Source organism: Eleginops maclovinus, chromosome 1 (assembly GCF_036324505.1).
Source record: "Eleginops maclovinus isolate JMC-PN-2008 ecotype Puerto Natales chromosome 1, JC_Emac_rtc_rv5, whole genome shotgun sequence".
Taxonomy (NCBI): domain Eukaryota; kingdom Metazoa; phylum Chordata; class Actinopteri; order Perciformes; family Eleginopidae; genus Eleginops; species Eleginops maclovinus.
This window is the reverse complement of record NC_086349.1, coordinates 2,883,013-2,910,734: the sequence shown is the minus strand read 5'-3', so window position 1 is coordinate 2,910,734 and position 27,722 is coordinate 2,883,013. Positions and strand designations below refer to the sequence as shown.

General features: G+C 40.5%; 1 protein-coding gene across 3 annotated transcripts in view; it reads left to right on the top strand.

Annotated features, from left to right (window-relative positions):
- The first annotated feature begins 16,606 nt into the window (after positions 1-16,606).
- The window catches only part of flna (filamin A, alpha (actin binding protein 280)), a 57,717-nt gene continuing 46,601 nt past the window's right edge, over positions 16,607-27,722 (top strand). Inside the window, exons 1-2 of one of the 3 annotated variants that reach the window (XM_063879020.1) lie at positions 16,607-16,829; positions 26,230-26,706. In XM_063879020.1, the coding sequence (XP_063735090.1) occupies positions 26,337-26,706 (370 nt within the window). In that variant the 5' untranslated portion in view covers positions 16,607-16,829; positions 26,230-26,336. The remainder of the gene's footprint in view (positions 16,830-26,229; positions 26,707-27,722) is intronic. The other 2 variants (XM_063878848.1, XM_063878929.1) reach the window with 2 other exon arrangements.

The window sequence follows — 27,722 nt, the reverse complement described above, 5'->3', positions numbered from 1 at the left end:
AATGACACACACACACACACACACACACACACACACACACACACACACACACACACACACACACACACACACACACACACACACACACACACACCAACTAGTTTTCCAGACAAGAGCTAAGAATAGGGCTAAATCTGCCATCTAAACCCAGAGCTGCACTCTGTAAGGAGTCGCTTTGCTTTACTTACATAGATTAACAGATTAGCTGTAGTTGATTTGAAAGATGAAGTGTTTTCACATTGAGGAAATACTTTATCCAGTTTCGTGCCTAACAATAAATGTAATGATCCATACATCTGTCATGTTTGTAAGATGAATATGAAGCTAGAGCCAGGAAACTGCTAGTTTAGTTTAGCATCAAGCATCGACTCCGAGTTGATGTTTCAATGACTTGCAAAGCGATTTGACATATACAATAAACATGATTGGGACTTGGACTCTGAGGTGAAAGACTGAGTTAACTTAACTTGACTTAATATTGTCAGTGTTGACAATTCGGGTTGTAACAGTACACAATATGCAAGCGCACACTGGGAATGGCATTGTGCTGATTGCATGATTTCACAAATCAACCCAATCAAATCAATCAAATGTTGTAACGTTACATTTAATATCAATTTTTAAGTTAAGTTTCAGTGTTGATCACATTTAAAGCATTATTATTAAAATAATGTTCTAGGTTTAGCACAAACAAACTTGGTTAAGGTTAGGAAAAATGCACATGTCTTTTAAGATTAAGGTTAGGGTTTCTCTTCTATGGTGTCTGAGTTGACCTGTGACAGGACTGGGCCTTTCTAAGGTCTCAACCTGACTTGAAGAGACCAAAAAACAATAATGTAGGACTTTACTTGAAACTTGGAGCGATGGACTTGAGTCACGTGTTTCGCATGAAGGCTTGACAGCAATAGCAAGCCTATTTCTGTCACTGACCAATGTTCATACCATACCTCTTAGATTTGTTAAATCTGTACTATTTTTGGTTTCAACTGGGTTATGGGTTGGATTATTCCTTGCTAGGCACAATGACTTCTGGAAGTTTCTCAAGGAACTCCAGATCAAGTATATTAATTAGTAGGTGAAGCAAGAATAAAATTATGCAAATTTACCATTATGTAATAATCAATTTTTAGCAATATTTTGATATCTTAGGTTCCCTGGCCAAAACAACTCTTAGGAAGACACTAATCCTGTGAAGCAGCCAATTATTCAGTGACGTCTTTCCCTGTGTAAGTGCATGATGAGTATACAGATGAACGTATGACTAACATTATGCGAAACGTTTACTATATGGAAGCTTGAAACCACACATCAGGATGTCAATGATGCTAAATATTAAAAATATGTTTTATTTGTGCTGCTCTCTTGACAACCTAAATAAAGAAATATATATTATCAGCTACGAATTGCTCATACTGCCAACCACACCCGCACACAAACACATACAAAGCCTGATCACTGACCAGTGTGTGATGAGGGAGTGGAGGCTAACACCCTGTGTGTTACTCTGAAAACGGAAGTGTGGATCTTGTCTGTGTGAGTGGTGAGTGTGTGTAGGCAGGGCCTGTGTGTGTGTGTGTGTGTGTGTGTGTGTGTGTGTGTGTGTGTGTGTGTGTGTGTGTGTGTGTGTGTGTGTGTGTGTGTGTGTGTGTGTGTGTGTGTGTGTGTGTGTGTGTGTGTGTGTGTGTGTGTGTGTGTGTTCTTTATGCAGTGTGAGTGTAACCACAGTCAAGGCAATTCAAACCTACAGGAGCAGCAGCAGCATTGTGTTTATTTACTCATCCTAAAGAAAGCATAGCAAATGGCAAAGAATAAAACAAAAGGTTCATGCATTTAGGTTTATGTTTATACAAATAGTATATATATATACAGTATATGTATATACTGTATATATATGTATATGTGTGTGTCCTGCTATATCTAATACATTAAAAAAATACACTGTATACACTGGAAAGATTAGATTCTTGATATCTTAGTGATATCTTTATTGTATGTGTCACACGATATTAAGCAAAATATGTCACATAACACAATGACAAAAAAAATACCTTCAAAGTTTGCAGTCAACGTTAAAACAATATTAGCTAAAGTAATTTTAAGAGGCGGTTCCAGGCCTTATAAGAACAATCAAAACCCCAAAATGACCATAACACAACTTTAATAAATCTATGTTTATCTTGAAATATCATGGTTATTAGTAATATATATCGCCAGAGTCTTATATCTGTATGTGGACAGTACGTCTCATCGAACAAAACCACTGGACTGTGATCACGTACAGCGCAGTGGTCCCTGTATGGAGTTGTGCAACAGCCTCTGCTCAGGTTTAGTCCCTGTTTACATTTCAGTCATTTTCTCTGAGTATCGTCTCCACTCTAAACAGGCCAGCCTCTTAGCTACCAAACAACACACTGCTGATAGATCCAGAGCAGTGTGAGTTTTCATTTTACACTTTTTTAAAAATATCGCTCAGGCCAAATCCTTTCCAGTTGTAGGCTGTACTTAAATACAATTTGATTTTACTTGTCAATCTGCTAGGGTTCTCTAACAATCCCCAATGTCTGCTGGGATTGAGCCAACATCTTTAAATGATAGCTCATGCATGGTTGATTAATCAAGCACTTCCTGTTACTGTTTTAATTTGTATTCTTGAATTACACCAGGTCAAACTTGAATGATTTCTGATTTTGAGTCACACATAAGGAGTTCATTGACTTTAAGTATAAATGTAGTGAAAGTGATTTTTGTTTTTGTCAACTAATTTGATACAATGAGCAAACCTACAATGAATGAATTAACTACAACAATTTGTGTGTATGCGTGATATTTATTCTTCCTCTGTGCCATTCAGCTCCATTCTTGTTTAAAACACATCAATGAGCCACACTGTGACATGTTCCTTTATTACCATGAACACACAGTATCATTTATTATCACTAATTTTCCACATACACTGTCCTGCTGCCCCAAATACTTATAAGAGAACTTAATGTGTTTAATCCAGGAGAAAAGCTCCCAACAAATGCACTATTTTCTGCTGTTGAATACAGTGTGTTAAAAACTAAAGTGACCATATGCCAACAATTGCTTTTCTACCATTGCCTTGATCAGTTGGTTATAGTTTGTGATATTGTGGGACTCATCAATCTCCAGCAGTCGGCGATCAGAAACTCATATGTTCTGCAAAGTCAAATATAAAAATTCTTACTGGAGTCTGGTGCTTTGGCGGGAGCATAGATTAAAGTTTCAATTCCCCGTCATAAACATAAACTGTGTAGCTGCAACACAGCAAATGAAAGTAGTGGTGTAGGTATTCAAAATACATTGCACACTTAAAGCGATATTGATATTATTTAGGTGTCTCGAACATGTTTTGCAGGTACTCCTGTCTGCTTATCCAAACTTAGGATGTACTGACCACCACTTACTTCCTGTAAATACTAAACTTTGTTCAATATACGCTCTTGCAATTCACACTTTCATTCTTTTTCAATTTATTTATAATCTGTAAGCAATACAAACTACATCTTTAATTTCAAATGGTCCCTTTTTTTAGAAAAAAATACTGATTCTGAGTCTTTCACCATGGAGTTCTTTTCTGCTATTTGTGTTTACTTATTGTGTTTTTTATTGTTAATAATGAGTTTATACTTTGTTAATTTTAATTTGTTAGTCTATACTCTTTACTTTATCTGCACTATACTCTGCTACATGTGTAATGATGTAAATGTCCCCGATCCTGTGCAAATAAAGGAATCATTTTTCTGATTCTGGTTATTAAAACACTGACTGTTGATATTGACCCTATACAACCCCACTTCAAAACATCCCTCACTATGCCTTGAAAGCAGGAGAAGCTCACAGTTAGTTTCACAACTACTCACAGCACTGTGCATGGAGGATGTGGGATGGCACACAGCTCTCTTTGGTGTGAAGCTGTTGTGTGTCAGATTGTGCAACAAGTGGATATTTCCGCTGAGTGGGCATTTGGTGCCCGTATTGTTAATAAGGAAGCGAAAATTAAGCGTCACCAGGGGGAACATGGTCAATGAAAACATAAACAAAAGAGTGAAACCTTTCTTTCCTTTCTGTCTTCCTTCCTTTGTTTTGTCTCTCTATCTGTTAAGTTTCCTGCACTTTAGGAGCCTTAAAAACCAGCTGCCATTGAGGGGGCCCCCAGCAGTAAACATGAAATAACCAGAAAAGGACTCATAAAAGGAGACACCATTTCAATGTTGCTACATTTATATGGTGCCAAAGCAAGGATCAGGAATAGGACAAACAATTAAAGACGTCAAATAAAATCCAGGGGGAATAAAATAATATTATAGTAAATTATTGTGTGTGTGTGTGTGTGTGTGTGTGTGTGTGTGTGTGTGTGTGTGTGTGTGTGTGTGTGTGTGTGTGTGTGTGTGTGTGTGTGTGTGTGTGTGTGTGTGTGTGTGTGTGTGTGTGTCTGTGTGTGTCTGTGTGTGTCTGTGTCTGTGGGTCGTGTCTCTGCAGGTCTGTGTGTCAGACCCAATGCCTCTGTAATGAGATCATATGATGTCATGCAGTTCATGCAGGAGCAGCCTTCCGCTCTGCCTGGCTGAATCCTGTGTATGTGTGTGTGTGTGTGTGTGTGTGTGTGTGTGTGTGTGTGTGTGTGTGTGTGTGTGTGTGTGTGTGTGTGTGTGTGTGTGTGTGTGTGTGTGTGTGTGTGTGTGTGTGTGTGTGTGTGTGTGTGTACAGTAGAAAGTATATACATATAGGTCATATGTGGCCTCACAGGAAATAAACCAGCTACATCACTAATGTTAATCTAATAAACTCAACATTTCCAAGAATGTGATTCTATAAAGGTATCGTATTGTCTGTCATTATGTCTCTCCTCAGCTTTCATTTATGTCCAATAACAGAATAACTTTTGCCAATAACAATAACTCAGCATTACTCCACCACTTCCCCCCAGTGCACAGCACACCTCTGCTCATTTCAACAAAACTTCACCCAGATTTAACCTTCAACCCTAAAATATTGTTTGGGTCCATTTTAAGCACAGTCAGTCAAATAATCAAATTTATTTGTTATTCCTTTATTTAAGCTAGAAACTAACACACCAAACAAAAACAATGCTAACATGCTAATTTGAAGCACCATGTTTACCATGTTAGTTTATTGTGCTAGCAAGCTAACACTTGAGGGGCTGTTTGTGGCTCATGTGAAAACCAAAGTCAACACATTGATTGATTTGAACTCGCACCACAAATGTACTTTTTAAACAAAACCATGATATTTTTATTAACCTAACAAAGTTTGTTCCAAATCGCTGTAGACATTGGTTTAAAACTCCAAATCTTTCCCATCATGCAGTTTGCCTAGTGTAAAGCAATATAACAGTGATATTAAATGATAACGGCCATTGAATCGGTCAAAATGGTTGACATTTCAATCAGAACAAAAAATGTCAACCTCCAACTAACACCAAAATAAGCCCAGAGGATTACCTGCAGGATTCATTCTGAAGGCACCCTTTTATGGCAATCAATCCATGAATGGTTCAAATAGATTTGATAATTAATTCATATTGCTATCTAAAGAGCTGTTGCTAACATGGTTTACCCTAAAATGGACAAGCACATATTCATAATTTGGAAAACAATTCTAATAATTGCTCATTGCTAGACATATTTCTAGATTTGTCTAAATCTTACACACATTTAGCGTGTACATTTGATATATTATCAAATCAATATTGCATCTATATTAATCCCATATTACTGCATTATTACAACCATTTACAAGTATAGTGTATAATACCAATATTACACCAAACAGTAATACACCCATATTACAAACATATAACATTAATATTAAGCTTTCATTACATCGATTTTGCATTTTGTTAGACCCATGAGTCCCATTATTAGATGTTACACCGCTTGTTAAATGACAGTATCCCACAAGATACAGAAACCATTTAAGGGTTAAAAGATAACTAAATACAGGCAGAGGCAAACAGAGGGGGGAAACAAGCCGAGGTGATGATGAGATGAGGAAGGACAGGAGGAAATGTCCAGCCAGAGAGACAGATCACTAGAGTCAACTAGAAACCACAAAATACTAATGTTCACACATCCTCCCCCGACTTCAGCCCTGCCATGTTTTTTCTCACCAAATAACACCCACACACATATCATTTTTAAATACTCATGGTCTCTGTTCATCTTGGGTGACGTCATTATTTGTTTCCTTTAACATCCGTTTCCAGTGAATCCAGTCCAGACACAGGTGAGGACGTCAGCTGTCGCCTTATATGCAACAGCAGATGACGGACAGAGACAAAGGGATTCTAGAAAAAACATCCTTGTGAACAGTGTCTCTCTCTCTCACACACACACACACACACACACGCACGCACGCACACACACACACACACACACACACACACACACACACACACACACACACACACACACACACACACACACACACACACACACACACACACACACACACACACACACACAAAATGAGTAGCACATGTGATGTGTGCGTGAGTGTGTACCTGTGTTTTTTTCTGCAGCGGTGATGTCATGCACATCATTCACACAGTGACACCTGTATGAGCAAGAGGAGCCTCTTTCCTTCTCTTTCACACACACACACACACACACACACACACACACACACACACACACACACACACACACACACACACACACACACACACACACACACACACACACACACACACACACACTCATCGAATAACTCACAGGTAACTGATAAGTCAGTGAGCCATAAAAGTCATGATGATGTCATTGGGGTTAGACATACTCTGTCTGATCTTGTGTGTTTGTGCGTGTGTGTGTGTGTGTGTGTGTGTCTTTAAGTGTGTTGTACTATACCCCATGCATAGGGATGTGTGTATTTGTGTGTATGCTCACTTGAAAGATATTTGCACATTTTGTGCACACAAGAAAGCACCAACAGTAACCTGGAAGATGTGGCGTAAGAAAACTAGATTTAGGGGAGAATTTGGGGTAGATGGAGGAAGGGAGGGAGGCTGAGAGGGAGATCAGTCATTTATAGCTGCTCTCTCTCCACATTCCTCCTCCCTTATATGGACAAAACTACTGGAGCCCATCTCTCCATATCTATACCCCACACACACACAAAAGCATGAGCCACTGAACACCAAACAGTCAGGGGTTCTTTTTCAGCCCCTTGACCCAGATTTAGGAAATGTCTTTTCCTAGATTCCAGTCTAATGAAAGAATATTGACGCTCATGTTGTGTGGTCACATCTCACAGCACCACTTTGCACTGTGAGTGGGGACAAAAACACAGATATCCATCTCTCTGGGTCGCTGCAACCTTCTGTTTGTTTGCCCTGCTCTCTCCCTCACGGCCTGTTTGGACTGATCGCCGCCGCTCATCCTCCTCGCTGTTAGGAAGAGTTCAGGAGAGCAAAAGGCCCAAGGGAGGCCGGCTGGTCACGAGGAAATCCATAAGGGCTCGCTTGGGGAAAAAGCAAGAGATATTGGAAAAATAAGAAGGGTAGAAACACAATGAGGGGAGGTTTGGGGGTAAGGGGCAATGGTGGGAGAATTATTCAGAATCTTTACTTGACCGAAATACATTATTGTCAAAATACTTCATTACAAGTAAAAGTCCTGCATTCAAAATCTCTCAGTAAAATGTTCTCAAAGTATAAAAAGTAAATGTGCATAAAAATTGCCTTTATATGTGTGACACATTTTACTGCTGTAGACAAACAAAGTTCTGATTGAGTATAAAATATTTAAATAATTGGACTCTCTTGTGACTTAAAGAGTAAGTCTATTTGTTACATTTTGTGACATGCATTTTGTTAAAAGTAGCTAAAGCTGTTAAATAAATGTAGTGGAGTAAAATTACATTATTTCCCTTTTAAATGTATTGAAGTAGAAGTATAAAGTAGCATAAAAGAGAAATACTCAAGTACAAAATTGTACTTGAGTATAGTTCTTGAGTAAATGTACTCAGTTACTTCCCACCTCTGGTAAGGGGGTGCAGGCAGGATGATACAGACAGAAACAGATTAAGCGAAAGAGGTAAACACAGGCAGAGAAAGAGAGGAGAGAGAAAGGAAGGGAGAGCTTACCTTAAAAGGCTGTGTTTGTAGAAAGAGAGGGAGTTGGAGTGTTTAAATGTGTATGTGCATACCAGGTTGTTATGTCCCCAACATATATTAAGAGGGGGAGGAGGGGATTATGAAGCGTTATAGAATATAGACAACACTTCAGAAGGAACCCTGTGAGTGTGTGCATGCGTACCTGTGTGTGTGTGTTGCCATAATGGCCTAGCTACGAGCAAAAGATTCCTGTACTGTGATTCATTCAGCTCGGTCCAGTCTCCTTTTAAAGACTATGAACCTGTTTATTTGATGCTGAGCACCCCTGTCCAATTTCAATATCCACTCACACACGTATAAGCAGCTTTTTTCTCTTGCTGTAGCTCACTCTCAAAAGTGTGCATGTCCATAACTACAAGGAGAAAGACACACACTCGTCCTGCCTCGGCCCCATGTACTCATTACCCAACAGGAACTGAGGATCTGGGAACGGGTCCAGGTCTCTATCTCTCTCTATTTTTCAGCAATGCTCTCCTCCAATCTGAGTTTTTTTCTTAATATGGCCAAAGAGGGAGTGAGAAGAGAAGCAGAGAGCCGGACAGTGGAGCAGAGTTAAATCTTCACTGCTCACCTCCCTGTCTAAACTCGATCTAATTCAAAGTGTTTGTTTAATCTGCACAGTTTACACGGGTGGGTTTAAATTTAACAACTACTTGAGAATTTAGACAACCTTTGCCAAACAACCTTTAACTACTGGATCCTTTCTGATCAGGTTTGAGCCCCTCAATGCAAGTTAACCCTGTGTCTTTTGACCCTCTTCAATACAGATGTGACCAAAAATATTGCCACCCTTGCAAATCTTTAATAAAATAATACACAATTTATTCTGAATAGTGTTTCAACAATATATTATAATTAGTACAGGTGATTTGATTTTGCAGAAACGCAAGAAAACTAAAACATAAATAACTGAATTAATGCTTAAAGATTATTTAAAAAGCATACAACTATCTGTATAGCTGTTAACTGTTCGTAACAATATGATTGTATTATTCAGAATATTTTGTCATATTATACTGTACGTTGGTTTTTGGTTTATTTCATGTAAATATGGAGTTTTCTTAAGATATCTTTTTGTAATTGTTTTTTTTTTTTATGGTCCTTTTCTTTAAATGTATCTTCTCTGACTGTGTATACATACACCAAGGCAAATTCCTTCTATGTGTTCACCTACTTGCGAATAAACGTGTTTCTGATTTTGATTCCACCTGCATGGGGGCTTACAAATACAATTTTGGGTGTAGGGTTACAGCTGACATCTTCACCTGCATCTGGACTAAGTTCACTGAAAGCCATGGAGTTTTCTTTCGAAGTTCAGCATTTTCTTTCCAGAATTCTGGCCAAAAATCCGTAAAGGGGCCCTAATATGCTTTTTGGGATTTCCCCTTTCCTGTAGTGTGTTGTATAGGTTTTTGTGCATGTCAATGGTCAGCAAAGTTGTTTTCCCTCCAGATGGAGTTTCTCTAACACGCCCCCCCCCCCTGCCTGAAACGCCTCCATTAGATTCCTTTGTTAACTTCTGTGACATAATGACATCACTATATAGCGCTACCATTGGCTACCCCTCCAACACATTGTACAAGATAGGCTAAGAGGGACATCTTTGCATGGGTTGACCAATCACAACATAGCCTTCCAGCTAACCATTAAGAGCGGCTGGGCTCTGGTTTCAGACAGAGGGTGAAAAGAGGTGCTGCAGCACAGGCAGTATGAGAAACATGAAGCGCTTTCTAAACATTAAATCACGGAGACATGTCCCAGTAGAGACAATAAATACTGATATACACCGGAAAATTAGCAGAATATACCCTCACACAGAATATCACAGGTTGAGGCTTTCAAGTGGACATGAGTTAAGAGCAGTTACATGCAACCTCAACATTTCTTTGCGTTTTGATGTGATTTAGACCTAACAGGGGTAGTCTTGACCAAAGTTCCAAACTCAAAGTTTTCCTTTGGAGGCTTTTCTCCAAACATAACACTGAGTGTTTTCTTCTGCAGGCTAGTTAAAGTAAAAGATTACCACGCAGCGTTTAGCATGACTACCTCTCAGTCTGCATATTGTGTGAATACATAGAAAGAGAACAGACACACATTTTCCACCAAAGCCCTCTGACACACACTCATGTACACATCCAGCAGCATACACACATACAGTTCTGCTGCAAACATCTCATTATTCCTGGAGTTGTGACGTGACTCACCCTGAGGCAGACTTCAGAGTCTGCTGCTCGCTGAGTCAGAGGGATTACTCTGCTCGACCCTGGCTGGTTTTTATGACTTCAAATCCTCACAGTATAGTCTGCTGTGCCTGTGGTGAGGGTTGATAGCACATATTAAGTGTGTGGAAGGAGTGTATGTGCAGGTGAGGGAGGTTAAAGTGGCGCTTGGTGCTGTAATGACAATGAGCTCTTGTGCTGCAGCGGTCTGGCTGTGTTTGCTGTCATGTTGCTTGTGAATAAGATTTCATAAATGTTTTACTGCTCCATTCATCTTTGCTTTGCACGGTTGTTTTTCTTTGTGTTTAGCTTAACTATTGTATTCAAAGACCCATGTTCATGTCTATAAATATTCATGCTGAAATGTGTAAGTTAGTATTTCTATGGGAACTGGTCTGTTACGTTACATGATGTCTTGACCTATTATTAGACCCGCCGTGGGAAATGATTGTAAATCAATCTAGCCCCCTAGCCTCTATTCTGAAGCATTAAACAGATTCAAGTACATTAGATATGTATAATGTGTTGTAGCGGCATGAAAAAAAGGGGCATTGAATATAAAATGTAGCCTAGAAAAGAGTAGAATTAAACAAAACAATATGCAGTAGTAGACAACATTAATACGGTTTAATTAGAGTAATTAAAAGACCTCTGGTGTTTTTCCCCTGATGTGCAGAATAGGTTTGAGTCAGTAGTGAGAGCAGTGGGTGGCAATCCGTTCAGAAGACACTTAGATAGATATTGTAAATGGTTTATTATTGATTTATAAATGTTTTACAGCTCAAATGAATCATTAATAAGAGCAACTTTTCAATTGCCAGGTTGGTAATGTTGGTAATCCTCAGATAATAAATACTCATATTGTTCTCACTTCTATCAAGCCATCAAGTCAGAATTTATAAATATTAGCAAATTATTATGACTTTACCAAATCTGGCAAACCAAAGCCCAGCACTGAAGGCAATTGTTTGTTTGGTTTTTTCGCGTTTTTGGTTAGATGCCTAAAATAAGGTGTGCTGCTTAAAAACTCACTCGTTACCAAGCGCCGTTTTTATGACACATTCTTAAAAACGCTGGTTGGTAACGAGTGAGAATTTCAGACATTAGTCTTCGACCTAAAGTTCTTCAGTGAATACCATCTCGTAAAATGTCCAAAGCCGCATTTAGCTTAGCGGTGATGACGCGAATGCCCAACCGTGATATAGTTTATTTACAGTCTGCTGTATTTTCTGGTAATTACAGAAAAAAGTGGTTTTCGTATGTGGAGATTATCCTGCTGAACAAAACACGTAGGTATTACAGATCTTATTGTGTGCAGAACGGAAAAATCCCATTGCTTTTAGTCGAGGGAGCCCTTGCTATGCTAACTTCCTTCAACAAAATGATGTCATCACTGCACCACTCTACTACTAAAGGATTTTAAAAGAACATCTATAAAGCCATTGTTTAAGACCTTTGAACTTTGTAAAAAGGGTGCCTTCACTGACTTTTTATAGGTGGTACCAATGTTTGAAAGTGAAGCGTGACTGTGATGTCCTCATTGTGAGTTGTCTCAATGTCATTTAGGTCACGTGTGTCAATTCCTCAAGCCCTCTTATGTTAAGTGCTGTTTCTGTGTAACTGATCTGTCTCCCTTAGCTGGTCACAAAAGCCAGTTAATAGTTGACATGTCTAAATATAGACTCCATTCCATTTAATGAGAAACGTTTCTCCATAATTACTCCACTTTGTCATATGGGAGCCACTTTTATATGCTTGTGTGAGAGCCATTGAGTTACTTCAGATGGTTGGATGAGAGATCAAGGAATGACACATATTTGTTTAATTACCTGCAAGTGGGGTTTGATGTGCTGTTTATGGGTGTAATGTAAGTGCTTAGTCCTTTGTGTTTGTGCATGCGTACAATTTGTCAGTACCAGTGTGCATGTTTAAATTTAGCTCAATCACGAGTGTGTGTGAAGGAGCGCTTCAGGCAGAAAGTGAGTGCACATGGAACATTTTATACTTGGTCTTCTCCATTAGTTAAACAATTTACCACTTTAGCGCTACCAGAGAGAAGCTTTGTTATGAGGATGTCAGCCAGGCCCTGGCTGCCTTTCACTCTGTCATTTACTTTCCCTCCTCAATCCCATTTTGCATGTGAAAACAGGCTTGGTCTCCACTTTTAGCCCGATTTTAGGGTCTATCTTTTATGTACCTGTCCACCAGATTCCCTAAAACCTGCTCCTGTCCCCTGATATTACACCCATTAGCTCATCTGCAGCCCTGCAGTCTGGAACTGGCGTTTTCCCTGCCACTTTGTCAGAGTTGTTTTTTTTATTCTCAGTTACGTGTATTACAGATTCCCACTTTGCAGGAGACGTTATGCGTTCTCCAAGGAGCGTATGTTTGTGATTTTGTTTGTTTGTCAGCAGGATAAGTGAAAAACTACTATACTGATTTTCATGGAACTTGGTGAAGGGGCGTAAAATTGCCCAAAGAGGGAACCATTAAACTTTGGACCTCATCCGAGTTACATGATCTCAAAATGTGTTTTCACTTTCATTGACTTCCAGCTTCAAAAGACAATTTGTGCTGCAATCATTTGGTGTTGGATAATAATTGGAATAATGTATTTCCTCCTGGGAAATTCATGTGAATCCCCCTCAAAAATGAAAGACAACTCAGCAACAGATATCAACATGGAAAAAACACAAATCTTCTTTGTAGCGGCCTTGGTTTTTCCACGTCACGATCTCTGACAAACAAGAGCATAAATGCTGTGGGTGCCAGTCTGTGCTGGGTATTTAATCATCTGCATAACAAGTAGTGTGCATTGAGTAGGTCAAACTATAATAACGTTTATTTTTGTCCTTTCTATCGGTCTTCCACTCAATTACATACAAACCTGTGTGTGTGTGTGTGTGTGTGTGTGTGTGTGTGTGTGTGTGTGTGTGTGTGTGTGTGTGTGTGTGTGTGTGTGTGTGTGTGTGTGTGTATATTTACCCCAATAAATAAGCCTCTGGTGATGTAACTCAACAAGTTGCATACAGATGATGTCACAGGCTGACTGGACGAGCTCACAACCACAACAGCAAACATCTGGCTCTTATTAATGCACACATACACACACACACACACACACACACACACACACACACACACACACACACACACACACACACACACACACACACACACACACACACACACACACACACACACACACACACACACACACACACTCATAGATAAAACATTCCTCATCCCTGCTCTCTGCCTCTTTAACTCTTCTGATTATTGTTTTCTTCCTCTGTCATCTGCCTTTGCCCTTTCACACAAAGAATTATGGGTACGCTGCATATTTAAGAAGATAAAAGACACACTATTACAAAGATCCCAAATAACCTTTCAGGAATGTTTCATGAGTCAAAATCAGAGTACAGCATAACCATATATTAAGGAATAGCTCAACATTTAAGGCAAAATTCTTCCCTTTCTTGCCGAGAAGATCAGAGCTCTCTGAAAATATTAAAAGCTGCAGCTGTGGATGACCTCTGTGACCTTAGAGCATCATTACCAGCTGACACAACTTCAATACAAATTTGAAAGAGATGACACATGCCTTTTATTTGGATTTAATCTCACAATCTTAATATGACAAACAAATCAATGTGTTTGTCCTTAATATGAAAAAAGGTAACAATCTCAGCTTAGCTTAAAGCTAAGTGATTAGAATCGAGGACTTCTGTACTTACATTTGCGCTTTTGAGTGCATAAGTACCTCCCAATGCAAAGAATAGCAAAATGCTCTATGAGTATCCGGAGGGTCCTCTCATAACAGAAAGAAATTTGAATGTGGAACACTGGACACCTCTCGCTCTGAACGACCGCCATCGTGGAGTGGATCAACTAGCCGCCAGTACAGTTAAAGATTGTTAAAGATTGTTTCTGGCTAGCTAGCTGGTTAACAATTGAGATCTTCACTCCTGTGAGGGAGCACTAGTCGTGTTTGATTTGAGAAAACGATATACGGTCAAAAGTATTCACAGTGTGGTACAAAGAAGTGTACTCTGCAAATTATCCCAATTGAGAGACAGCATAAGTCAAACAGCTTGGCTCCATCCAATTTTACAAATATTTTCCCTCCACCACCACCTTCAAATCTTTACTGTGGAGTCTATGATTATCAGCACATTTTCAGCAAAGAAAGTGAAGGCTTTTTTCCAAAATTTCATTCTTTATTTCTTTGAGTGGTTTATAAAAACCCACAGTCACAAAACCATTCAAAAGTTGTTTAGGAAATCTTATAATGTATTCAAAAGATTTTACTGATTGTCTTCTTCAATTTGCTATCCATATTTAATCTCCTCCACCCTCACTTCAATCTACCCAACTCCTAACCCTAACCCCCCCTTCGTCCTCCCACCAGGCTGCTGAACTGTAAGTACAGGGCACAGCAGAGGCCAACATTCCTCTGTCCTGAGCCAACGCTCAGCTGGAGAGAATACACACACACACACACACACACACACACACACACACACACACACACACACACACACACACACACACACACACACACACACACACACACACACACACTGTATTACATTATATTTCATCTACTAAAAACAACAGATAACAGGAAGGAGAGGACAGAGGGTGCAGAGAGAGGTGAGACTGTTCTTTCTATCTATCTATCTATCTATCTATCTATCTATCTATCTATCTATCTATCTATCTATCTATCTATCTATCTATCTATCTATCTATCTATCTATCTATCTATCTATCTATCTATCTATCTATCTATCTATCTATCTGTCTGTCTATCTATTTTTTTCTATTTTTAAATATCATTTTGGCACACTTATGTCCCTGGCATTATTTATGTTGGAACATTTAAACAAGCAGCAAACGAAAGGTCATGGTCTCAGTTATAAATAAATATGTGTTCATGTACAAATCGTTCCTACCCTCACCTATGGTCATGAAGGATGGGTCATGACCGAAAGAACGAGATCACGGATACAAGCGACCGAAATGGGATTGTACCGCAGGGTGGCTGGCATCTCCTTTAGGGATAAGGTGAGAAGTTCAGTCATCCGGGAGGGACTCGGAGAAGAACCGCTGCTCCTTCACGTTGAAAGGAGCCAGTTGAGGTGGTTCGGGCACCTAGTGAGGATGCCACCTGGGCGCCTCCCTAGGGAGGTGTTCCAGGCACATCCAGCTGGGAAGAGACCGAGGGGTAGACCTAGGACCAGGTGGAGGGATTATATCTCTTCGCTGGTCTGGGAGCGCCTTGGAATCCCCCAGTCAGAGCTGGTTGATGTGGCCAGGGAAAGAGAAGTTTGGGGCTCTCTGCTGGAGCTGTTACCTCCGCGAGCCTGACGGAAAAGCAGGAGAAGATGGATGGATGGATGGTACAAAGTGTATTTTCGAAAATTAGCGGATTTGTTATTAAAGTCATGTTGTGCACTTGTGCCAATCAGCCCCGTTTGGTTGCTTGGCACTATATTAAAAATAAATGCTTAGCAATTAAAAACTATTTGGATTAAGAAACTATAACACACACACGTTTTAATCAACCAAAGGAACAACAAAATAAGATAATGAGATGAAGAACAGCTCCATTCCACCTAACTGTGTGATGATTACTGTCAGCTACCGTCACTCTCAAAAGTATGAATCTGAAATATTACCTTCGCCACAGAAGTTAATGACTTTCAGAGGATTCAATAAGTATGAGTACAGAACAAGAAACATTTAGATGTTCCCTTTCTGTTCCTGTGACCTCAAAGGAACAGAGAAGAGTAACTTGGTGATAAGGAATGAATTATATGAATTACATTGAGTAAAAGTATGTGTAATATATTGTTTCTCACACACACAAACACAGAGCAGACACAGGGAGGGGGGTGCACGGGGGTCACGTCATACCTTTATAATCCCGAAGGCGCGGTCTTGACGTCACCCATGTAAAAAAGGGGGGGAAAGGAAAGAGGCACAGAGCAAGCGAGAGAGAAAGAGAGAGAGAGAGAGAGAGAGCGAGAGAGAGAGAGAGAGAGAGAGAGAGAGAGAGAGAGAGAGAGAGAGAGAGAGAGAGAGAGAGAGAGAGTCACACCCCCAGCATCTCTGTTGCTTCACCCGTTTACCAATTAAGGCTGTCCCGGTGCAGGACAGAGAGAGAAGGAGAGAGACAGAGGACTCGTAGAGGTAGAAAAGAGAGAAAGAGCGGAGGGACTATCTCTTTTTTTTATTTTCCTTTACGCCACCAGCACTTCCAATACACCCATTTCCCCCCACCGGGATTCACTGCGCGTGGGGAGGGAGGTCCGGGACCTCGGTCAGCACACACACATACACAGGCTACACACCCACTGTGACCACAGGCACTGCAGCGCACTGACTGAGCGGAGAGGACGCACACTGGAGGAGAGGACGCACACCGGGACAGAAAACACACAAACGTAAGTTCTGTCCCGCTCGAGACTTGTTAGTGTGTGTGGGTGATGGTGCGGGAGATTTCCCTCTCAGTGGTTCTGTCTTGACTTAAATCTGGTGAATGGTCGACGTTATTCTCTTTGGCAAAGCCTTTACGCACACATTACGCACCCCTAACCTTTCTAATGTAGCCTGTCTGAAGCTTTGGCACTGCTTTACTCTGGTATAATCGGTTCATATGGTGACAGTTTGACAGTCAGCCAGGATGTCACACAGTTGATGTAAAGTGCTGGAGCTCATCCACCCATCTAATTTTATTCCAACACATGCAATTTGTTTACGCACACTGCAGCATCTCTCCCGAGTTACAATTATGGGCTGCGCACCAAATAAGGCAATCCACCGACTGTAGCTGGAGCTTTGTAACGGGAGGGTGGGGGTGGGTGGGGGCAAGTGGTGGGTGCTTGCGCCCTCCGCTGGCGGGACACTGGGTTCATGTTCAACAATTTAGAACACAAGTCATCACTCATAAAACTTTTTTTCGTTGTTAACACTCTTCACACCGAGGAGAGAACCATGCATACCATCAGGCATGTTTTAGTTTTTACAAGATAGCCTATCACGTGTTTCTGATGAGTCAAGTGAGGGACTGAAGTGGGTGTAAAGTTTAGGCAGACAGGACATATGTGGTGCAGAGACAGAAATTATTCAACATAAAACATTTTTTATAGAATTTCTCAAGAAAAGAATATTTAAAGATGCACTGAAACATTGGCTTTAAATACATGTGTTGTTTCAACAGATTTCGCATAACTGAATTAGGTTATTTGAAAACAATAAATAACACACATTTGTTCTCAACTCTGTAATAAATGACAGCATGAAACATTGACTTTAACCACTGTTAAAGTCGACGTTTCAGTTTAACCACTGTGTCTATACGCAGCTTATAGCCTGACAGAATATATAAAGGTGTGATGCCTTAATGATACATGTTATTATTGATACGTTACCAAAGGTACTTCAATCTTCTAAAACATCAGAGAAATATGTTTGGGATAATTCTAGTCACTGTGAGTGTTTAAAAAGGTGAACAAAATGTTGAATTTATTTAATTTTATCGATGTAGAGGTGATATAAGTGTAGCTGTTGATGTTGTTACTGTGTACAGCAGAGCAAAAGGATTCCTGTGCTTGGTCGTAGCCAGTGGCGGCTGGTGAACATTTTTTTGGGGGGGCGCAGTTGGGCGGCACGGTTTAAATAGCACTTTTTTAGAGGTTTAGCTTAAGACAGTTGGTTAGGTGGCTGCGGCCACATTCGTGCTTCTTACATTTTTGTGTGAAGTGCTTTAGATCCTTCATCCCGGTTGTAGTCCAAAGTGTTTCAGTCCCAGGACTTTGAAATAACAGACAAGGGAAACAAAAAAAGGCATTGCTCACTGTACAACCAGCTAACCAATTCCGCTTAGCATACAAGTTTGAGGAGAAAGTCCGAGTGTAGGTTCTCCCGCGATCAGTGGTCGTCTGTTGAATGTTTAAATCCGGACGCTCGGGTCCCAAGTCTTTCAATTTCTTCTTTTCGACATCTGATAGTCGATGAAACGGTGTTTTAAGTAGAGCTTGCACGGAGTTCTCAGCCATCGATGTCGCCATATTCACTCAATCTAAGTTTCAGCTAGCTACGGTGCTGCTCTTTACGCTTGTGGTTAGGGAATGATAACGATGCTGATTCGCCGAAATAGTCCAATCGCGTATCTAAGAATGTCACATTGAACTAAGAAACAATGCCATTGGCTGTGGGCGCAAAGATTTGCGCCCACAGATCTAAGTTTCATCCTCCAATGAAAAGCTATCCTTGCTAAAATGACTGAGAAAAGTATAAGCTCTCCCATAGACTCCCATGTTATCGGCGCCCACGGACGGTAGCCGACCTGCCTATTCTCAGAAAAGGCGAATGGCAATATATTATGTCCGGACACATTTTAGCGGTTCTTGACAGTGGTCTCCCATACACATTTAACCCATAAACACGGTACATTTCTTATTTCAATTATGTTGTATATATAACGTTTTTTAACTCAAAAAGTCAGGGTGGGCGGCGCCCAAGCGCCCACTATTGACGCACCGCCACTGGTCGTAGCCAATAAAGCTGATTGTGATACTAATCAGGTAAATCTAATACGATAAGTTTCATGCTGTCATGAACATTGTTACATGGTCAAACTGACTGTATATAAGAAGTTTATTTTCTTTGGTAATGAGGCTGAAACACTGGAATGTGCGTTTTATTCTCAAATTGAGTGCAGTTTCCAAACCTTTCTGGCACAGTTTCACACGTTGGTCATAACATTCCTGTACACCCTTCATTTATTACAGAGTTGAGAACAAATGTGTGTTTTCAGATTGTAGGTTTTGGAAGTTGTATGTTGGCTAAATGTTTGAGAGGCATTTCATGAGCTGTTGCAACTTCTTGACAGCTCTGAAATAAAGATGTGATCCGAGCCGAGAGGCATAAGGAAAAAGGTGTTAGAAAACCTGCAGACCAAACCTGTCCTTATTTGACACTAAGTGGCCTACTTTCACATAACAAGTGCCACCAAAAGCCCACAAACACACACACACACACACACACACACACACACACACACACACACACACACACACACACACACACACACACACACACACACACACACACACACACACACATTAAGGGGAAAGCCATAACTTTGCTGTAATCTGTGCATCTGACTTGCTCTCTCTCCACTCTCTATGCATGTTATGTGGTTGGGGGGGGGCAGCGTTCTTCTCACATCCTTTCTGCTCAGGTTGTGGTTGATGGGGTGTGGAGAGTGAATGTTAAGAAGCGGTTGGCATGCACACTGGTACTGTAAGGCAGGAAATCTGCATTGTTCTCAATAATGAACAGTTTGAATAAGTCTCACAGTGTCTAACTTAATATATCTAATATACATCACATGGTCTCTTCATTCCTAATCGTTCATATTCAGAAGTGTATCTGATGTGTAATATGATCACATAGCATCACATGGTATTTGCTCTTCAAAATAGGCCCTTTTGTTTCAGGCTGCACTTACTTTCTCAATACTTCATTCCTATCTGACAGCAGAGGCGTGGACTCGAGTCACATGACCTGGACTTGAATCAGACTAATGTCACTTATTTGTTGAGAGTGATGTGACTTGGACTGAATTAAAAAAGACTTGCAATGACATGGACTTCATGTGGGCTTCAACCATTTGACTTAAAACATCTTATTTAAGGAACTTGGGGCTTTACGTGTAACTTCACAGTCTTGATAAGGGACTAGATCTGGGACAGACATTATGGATCTGGGACTCATCAGGTTGAATTGGAACTTGACCTCTGACCTGACTTAGAACTTGACTTAGAACGTGTCGGTCTTGATTTTGGACTTGATTTCAAATATTTGATAATTACTTGTGAATTGCAAAGCAATGACTTGGCCTGACAGACATATTGAAGGAACACTAGCGCCCTTTTAACTTCACACCTACTACACCCTTGCATCCAGGAAGTGAAGATTATACCGCTGTTGCACTCAGCTAAAAGACTATTAGTAAGCTCAATGTGAAACAACAGTGTAGGCTTTAGCTCTGTTATTCTGCTCACCCTTGGATTTAGCTAAGTTTCCTAAAATGTTAGCACCACTTACACTTATACTAACATATGAAATGTTTATAAACTTCTAAAATACTTTTTATCTGCAGGGACTAACCCTTAGCCTCTTCCTGGCTTACTGAGAGAGCAAAGGAGTGAGAAAGGCACATAATTGGTGTTGGAGTTTTCCCATTGGCTGTTGATTCCAAAATAAACATACAAACTCAATACTTTCAAATTAAAAGCCCTGTGGATGATGAGAAAAATCCACTCAAAATGTGACCTTTCAGAGTACTACATTATATTGTTCTATTGGATATTCTTATAAATATATTGGAATGTGTCAATGTGCAGTCGGTTAAGCATTGTATATGATACAGTTAAATAGTAAAGCACCAAATAAAAAGATATTATAATGCTACAACAATCAATCAGGTAAATATATATAGTGGAGTAGTGGAAAAAGTACAATATTTCCCTCAGAAGTGTATATTATATGGAGTTTTTATATATGGAATTATGATTATATGACGTCTGTCTTAACCATTGGCTAATTTACCACTAAGAACCGCCTTTATGAAACGAAATAACCAAGTAGATGAGTGATGATTTGCAAAAACCTAATTGGGTGTTAAATAATTCCATCGAAACTTGCCCAGAACGCGTCCAGATTACAGGTGACAGTGAGAGACAATAGTGGGTACATTTAGAAAGTGAAGGTGTGACATGAGAAGCGTGAGAGGAGAAAGAAAATGTATTTAAAAAACTGGGGAATGTAGCACCACAAAGAATCAGCAGAGGGAGCCAGATGATAAGCAGAGAGGCGTTAGATCTTCAGACCCCGAGACTTCATGTGTCCCCCGCCTGCTCCGTCGCCTGTTTATTTGGTAAATTCCATTGAAACAATAGGCCGCCCCGGAGTGAATATTTCACCGCTTCTCTCAGCCCTTACTCACTGACAGGAAGAACTTTATTGCTATAGTGTTCAAAACATTTCTCTTTCATTGTGTCCACTCACTCTGTCTTTGTGTGTTCTGTCTCACATGCCTCACTTCCAGTGGCGGCTGGTGGAGTTTTCTCCAGGGGGGGCTATAACCCCAAAATGTATAAACATTTTTTAAAAAGCATGCATACATGTACTAAGGTATCAAACGAGTGTATTTACATAAATGAAAACAACAAAAACAACATTATAGATAGATAGATAGAAGTGCAAAGAGAAACAAGTGCGATATATAGAGTATGTACAGTATATGCAGTTAAGAGTGATTATGTAAAGATAAGGGCAGTATAAAGAGGTGGGAATAATGGGCATAGTATAAACAGATGTAGTATGAACAAATATACAGAAGTGCTATATTACTATACAGATGGCCAATATACATATATAATAAATATCTCTATCTATCTCTATATCTCTCTATCTATCTCTAGATCAGAGGCGGCTGGCCCATAGGGGGCGCTGGGGCTCTGCCCCACCAGCTGTTGAGGGGAAAAAATATTTTTTGCATATTTTTTTTAAATCAATGTCAGTTTTACTTAATAGTGTGTGTGCCTACATGCAATTTAAATCATTTAAACAACATTTCCACCAACTAACACTCATTAAACAGTGAATTTCCACTGACAGACAGTGTATCATTCTCTCATGGGGCGATCGGCAAAGTGCCCCTGACCGGCAGCTAAACAGCCAATCCGGTTATTGTTGCTAGGGGGAAATTATGAATAATTGGCCTATCAACGTCGCCAAATGTAACGCCGGTGGGGCGCTGGAAATTTAGCCCCAACTGCTACGTAAAATGCGTGAAGGTTTAGGATTGCTGTAGCTACATAAGGAGCCAGCGATAGTTTTTTTTCGTAGTGCGACTCCCAGACTCTGTCCTACGCTACGTGGGGAAAAAATACGCGCTACGACGCTTTGTTGTTTCTCTCAGGCTGTGACATGCAATGACAACTGTATGGCACTGATGCTGTTTTCTCCAAGTAAATGCATTTTCCCTTGAGAGAGGGTATTAAAATAATCTGTTTATGTAAAAAATTTTGAAAATAACTTGGTTCTAAATTCTTTGTATATGTTACATTTGAATAGGAAAGTTCTGTTTCATTCTCTCTTCTCAACCCACACTCACTCATTCACTCACTCACTGTTGATTTGTATAGATTCAGCTGAAATCATACCCTTGTTGTTAATTTATCCCTTGATTGTATTGTATAGTATTTGATAGCATAAAGTCTAATAAAGCTGTAAATTGTTACTTTTTCTATGAAGCTGGAAACTGTGAAATTAAATTATTATTGCGGAACTGTAGTCATTTTCCGACTGTTCATTTGAATGCTTATGCTAGATTAGGCAGGGAAATCTGTTGGCACACTAGCCCCACCAAGATTTTTTTTCACCAGCCGCCACTGCTCTAGATATATCTCTATCTCTATATATTTAAATAATATATATCATATATAACATGGACAATACACATACTTTATGACAGAAGGCTGTGACGTCAGCCCCGCCGCCAAATCCAGCTGCATTCAGCTCGGGGCGCAGGAGAGGTGCGCCCCAACATCGTCCTATCTCTTGTATTGAAGAGAAGCTACTGCGCATGTACAACTTTTAACGAGAGTCTATGGGCAAAGATTCCTGCGCCCCAGGGCGGAAATACGTCACCAATCAGACAATGTCAACGAACGAAACAACTTTACTCATCATTAACTATGAAATATTTATCTTGCACATCTAAAAAAATATATACATATATTTCGAAATATTTTTATTTTATTATTTCATTTTTATTTAGTTTTTTTATGTCTTATTCAAGGAAATGTGGTGAGGTGAGTGGTGGGGCGGCGCCCTAGCGCCCTCTATTGGCCAGCCGCCACTGCTCACTTCTCCTTTTCAATTAATCTGACCTGTGTTCCTGCTCTGCCACACTCCCCATACAGTCATATGTTTTCTATTTTAATTATGGCCAACGCCTGTAAACTGTTGCTGCAATCGATAAATAATGAATAGAAATGATGGACCTACAGGGACTGGATTATAGAAATCTATTGTTTTATTATTTTTAATGATGTAAAAGCAAGCTGTTGCTGATTTTTTGTGTTTGTGTGTGTACGTGTGAGTTTGTGTGTGTGTGTGTGTGTGTGTGTGTGTGTGTGTGTGTGTGTGTGTGTGTGTGTGTGTGTGTAGAAATACCACTCTTTTATTGGGGTGTAATTAAGGCTTGGGACCCCAGGGTTGTTATTGGAGAGAGTGGGATTCTTAAGATTCTCCCTTGACCAGACACACACACACACACACACACACACACACACACACACACACACACACACACACACACACACACACACACAGAACATTCTTGGTGGCTCCGGGCCACACTGTGGCTCCGGGCACTGAGCTCCTTGTTTAGTCAAAAAGCTCTCTCTGTCTTTACAGCCACTCTTACTCACAGAAGGAAAATGATTTTAAAGAAATTACAGTTTCTGTTGTTAAAAAATGCAATTTTATAAATAAATAAATGAGTAAGTCATGTTAAAGATGCACTCCAGCAATGAAGTATTGCAGTTTCAGAACATTAAGGGACTTGTGAATAAGTTGTTTAAAAAACAATGTTCAAATTGAAGGTAGCAGAGTTTGAGATACATTGACTTTTCTGCAAACAAGCTTTCAAAATTCTGGAACCAAAAGTAACCATAATGCCACGGTAACATGTCATATTCAGACGAGTCATTAAAATGTTTAAAATATTAGCAAATACTTTGAGTTAATCCCTTTATGGATATGCTGCATTGATACACACAGACAAGAGCAACAATGGGAGAAGCTGAAGGGAAAATAGAGAAAGGACTAGTTCCCTGATGAGTTCTGAGATCAGACAGAGGATGAGCTGTCCTACACACGCCCACAGACACACACACACACACACACACACACACACACACACACACACACACACACACACACACACACACACACACACACACACACACACACACACACACAGTCAATGTATGTTGCTGGCAAGTGAAATCTAATGTTTGTACAGTCTGTACATTGACTGGGCAAATAAAAACGATCCAAATTTGGGCAAATGGCGCAACATTAAAGTCCCCCCTTCAGAATGTAAGACCTCTGCATAGCCACAGAAGAAAATATATAACTGTTTTCACATAATAAACTGATCGTCACATGCAAAGTTGGCTGAGTCCCTCTTTTAGAATCCCAGGGGCTTTCTGTTGACAGTGTAAACATGTGCAAAGCACCTGGAATAAGATGTTTGCCAACTTATAGCTTCATTATCTACTTTGTGTACAGTTAGTTTGTGACAAACTGAAAAAAGAAATCTAAATGTGTGCACAAAAAAAGGAGAAAACAAGCATAACTGTGTGACGTCTTTTTTATCCTGCTGGGTTTCTCAAATATGTCTTTTCTGCCTCCTGGGACTCATCAACATATGATGAGCTAATCACAGGCGGGGGTGGAATGCAATTTTATCTGGATGGTACTTAAGTACTTTTACTCAAGTACTTAAGAAGAAATGGTTGTACTTTACTTGAGTATTTTCATTTTATGATGCTTTACACTTCTATTCCTCTACATTTGATACTTTTTAATCCCTAACACTTACAGGAAGTTACTACTGCAGGTTTAGATTATTAGTGCAAGATATAAATCAACTAAAACATGAAAGCTGATTATAATGCATTTCGCTTCCCAGCAGTATATAATGTAATTAAAATGAGATCCACTTTTACCAGCAGCCGTGTGACCTTGTTTTTCCAGCTCAGAACACATCAGCACAGTCAGGGGGGGAATGTAATGAAGTACATTTACTGATTATTGCACTTAACTAAAAGTCCTCGCTTGTCCAAAAGTAGAAGTACTCAGATCTTGTACTTGAGTAAAAGTAGAAGTACTCAGATCTCAGAGTGTAGGAATACTCTGTCACATTAAAAGTCCTGCATTCAAAATGTTCCTCCAGTAAAGGTAGAAAGTACTCTCATCTAAATGTACTTAAAGTAGCGACAGTAAAAGTAGTCATTGTTTGATTGGTCCATTTCAGAATAATATCTCTGACATGTTTTATAATTATTGATCATTAAAGTGTTCTCAGAGCTGGTAAAGGTGCAGCTAGTTTGAATGGCTTTGTATACTGCAGGGTAGCTGCTGGATTTACTCCAGGTGAACTAAGTCTGATTTAAGGGCTGATTATATTTCACAGCATTAATCCAGATCTGTAAAGTAACTAAAGGGATTAAATACATGTAGAGGAGTAAAAGTAAAAGACTTACCTCTGAATTTTAGTGGAGTAGAAGTAAAAAGTAAAACAAACTCAAATATTCAGGTAAAGTACAAGACCCTCAAAAGTGTACTTAAGTACAGTTCTACACATCTACTTGCTTACAGGGGCTAAGAACGTTTAGGAAAGTAATGATACATTATATTCACTACAGAAATTGTACTTCTCTTTCAAGTATTGTAAAGTTGGATCCATCAGAGTGTACTGTTGTGGTATTTTGTGTGGTGAGGAGTATGCTGTTTGTTCTCTTCCCTCTGTCGGTCCCAAGTAAAAGACTGCCATGTTTAAGATGTAGTTTGAATGTGAGTGAGTTTTCAGTGGGACATAAAAAAGTGTAACATCCTCCGTGTGCGAGCAGATCACATTTCTCCCAAAATGCCTCCCTTTCTGCTGCAATAACCGCCTACTTTCTGAGCAGAATCTTTATCTGCGGGCTATAAGTCCCTCTCTGTGTTCACTCCTTTCTTTCTCTTTCTTCTCCTCAGACACAGACAGCAGAAAGTGAGAGAGAGAGAGGGAGCGGCCACACAGAGCAGACCAGACTCCACCCAGAGCTCAGCCAGCGAACCAAGAGACAGCCGAGCCCATAAAAATGAGTGGTGCACACCCCCGGCTCCACCAGAGCGCCGCGCCCGCTCCCAACGCTGTCTCCCCGGACAAGGACGCAGAAATGCCCGCCACGGAGAAGGACCTGGCCGAGGACGCGCCGTGGAAGAAGATCCAGCAGAACACCTTCACGCGCTGGTGTAACGAGCACCTCAAATGCGTCAACAAGAGGATCGGGAACCTGCAGACGGACCTGGGCGACGGGCTGCGGCTCATCGGGCTCCTGGAGGTCCTGTCCCAGAAGAAGATGTTCAGAAAGTACAACCAGAGGCCCACCTTCCGCCAGATGCAGCTGGAGAACGTGTCGGTGGCGCTGGAGTTCCTGGACAAGGAGAACATAAAGCTGGTGTCCATAGGTGAGTGCAATGAATGAGTGTTGTCCTCTGCACCTTCATCAGGTGGCCTCTCCTCTCCACTGTGCCTACGTGTTTCTTTAAGGAGTAATTGGTGCTAAGTAACAGCTAAGTAAGACTTCAAATTGATGGTGATAATGGAAATAAGTGAATACATGCCTGCAGGGAGAATACAGTTGAGTATGTTGCTGCCCAGAACAAAAAAAAGAGAGAAGGAAAAAAGCCACTTTGTAAAGAAAGTCCACTTTTTCTCCTGTGAAAGAGAGAAATTCAGAAGTGTACAGGGAGGTTGAGCAGAGCAGGCGTTTCCCTGGTGCTTTTGTCTCTGGCTGTCCACTTTTGAGGTGGCTTGTTTGGGGGGGGGGGGGGGGGGTCTCTCTCTGTGCTGAGGGGCCCCAGGCTTTCTGTGCTCCCCTGCTGCCTGAGCCGGGGCCGGATTGAGCTAAACCTTGTGGGTCAGGATGTAATTCAGGCCTAGTTGGATAGGAGAGCTGATTCCACACACACACACACACACACACACACACACACACACACACACACACACACACACACACACACACACACACACACACACACACACACACACACAGGGCTATTGTCTGTGCTCATGTCGTGCAGTGGGCTGTGGCTGGCTGGGTCTCCCAGCATTAGCAGGACTTGGCTCACACTCAGTGACTCTGAGTTTAATGGGCTTTGCCTACATGCAGCTGCATACCTGCTCTCAACAATGGTGACTCTGCAGCTGTTTACTAGACTGACAGTGAAATAAAGTATTGTTCTGCTGAGTCGCTAAAGAACGAAGAAATTTAGATTTAGCCTCTACCTATACACAACAGATTTCCTCTGCAGTGGCTCTCTAGGCTCCTTGATGGATTTGTTCCCAAATGTTATATTAAACACACAATATGTGATTTTTGCCACAAGGTGTCAATAATGCTAACGCAATACCATAAGATCGAGTTTGGTGGCGTTTTGAAGGAGAAGCCTTGGCATCATGGGAGATGTATTTTTCAACA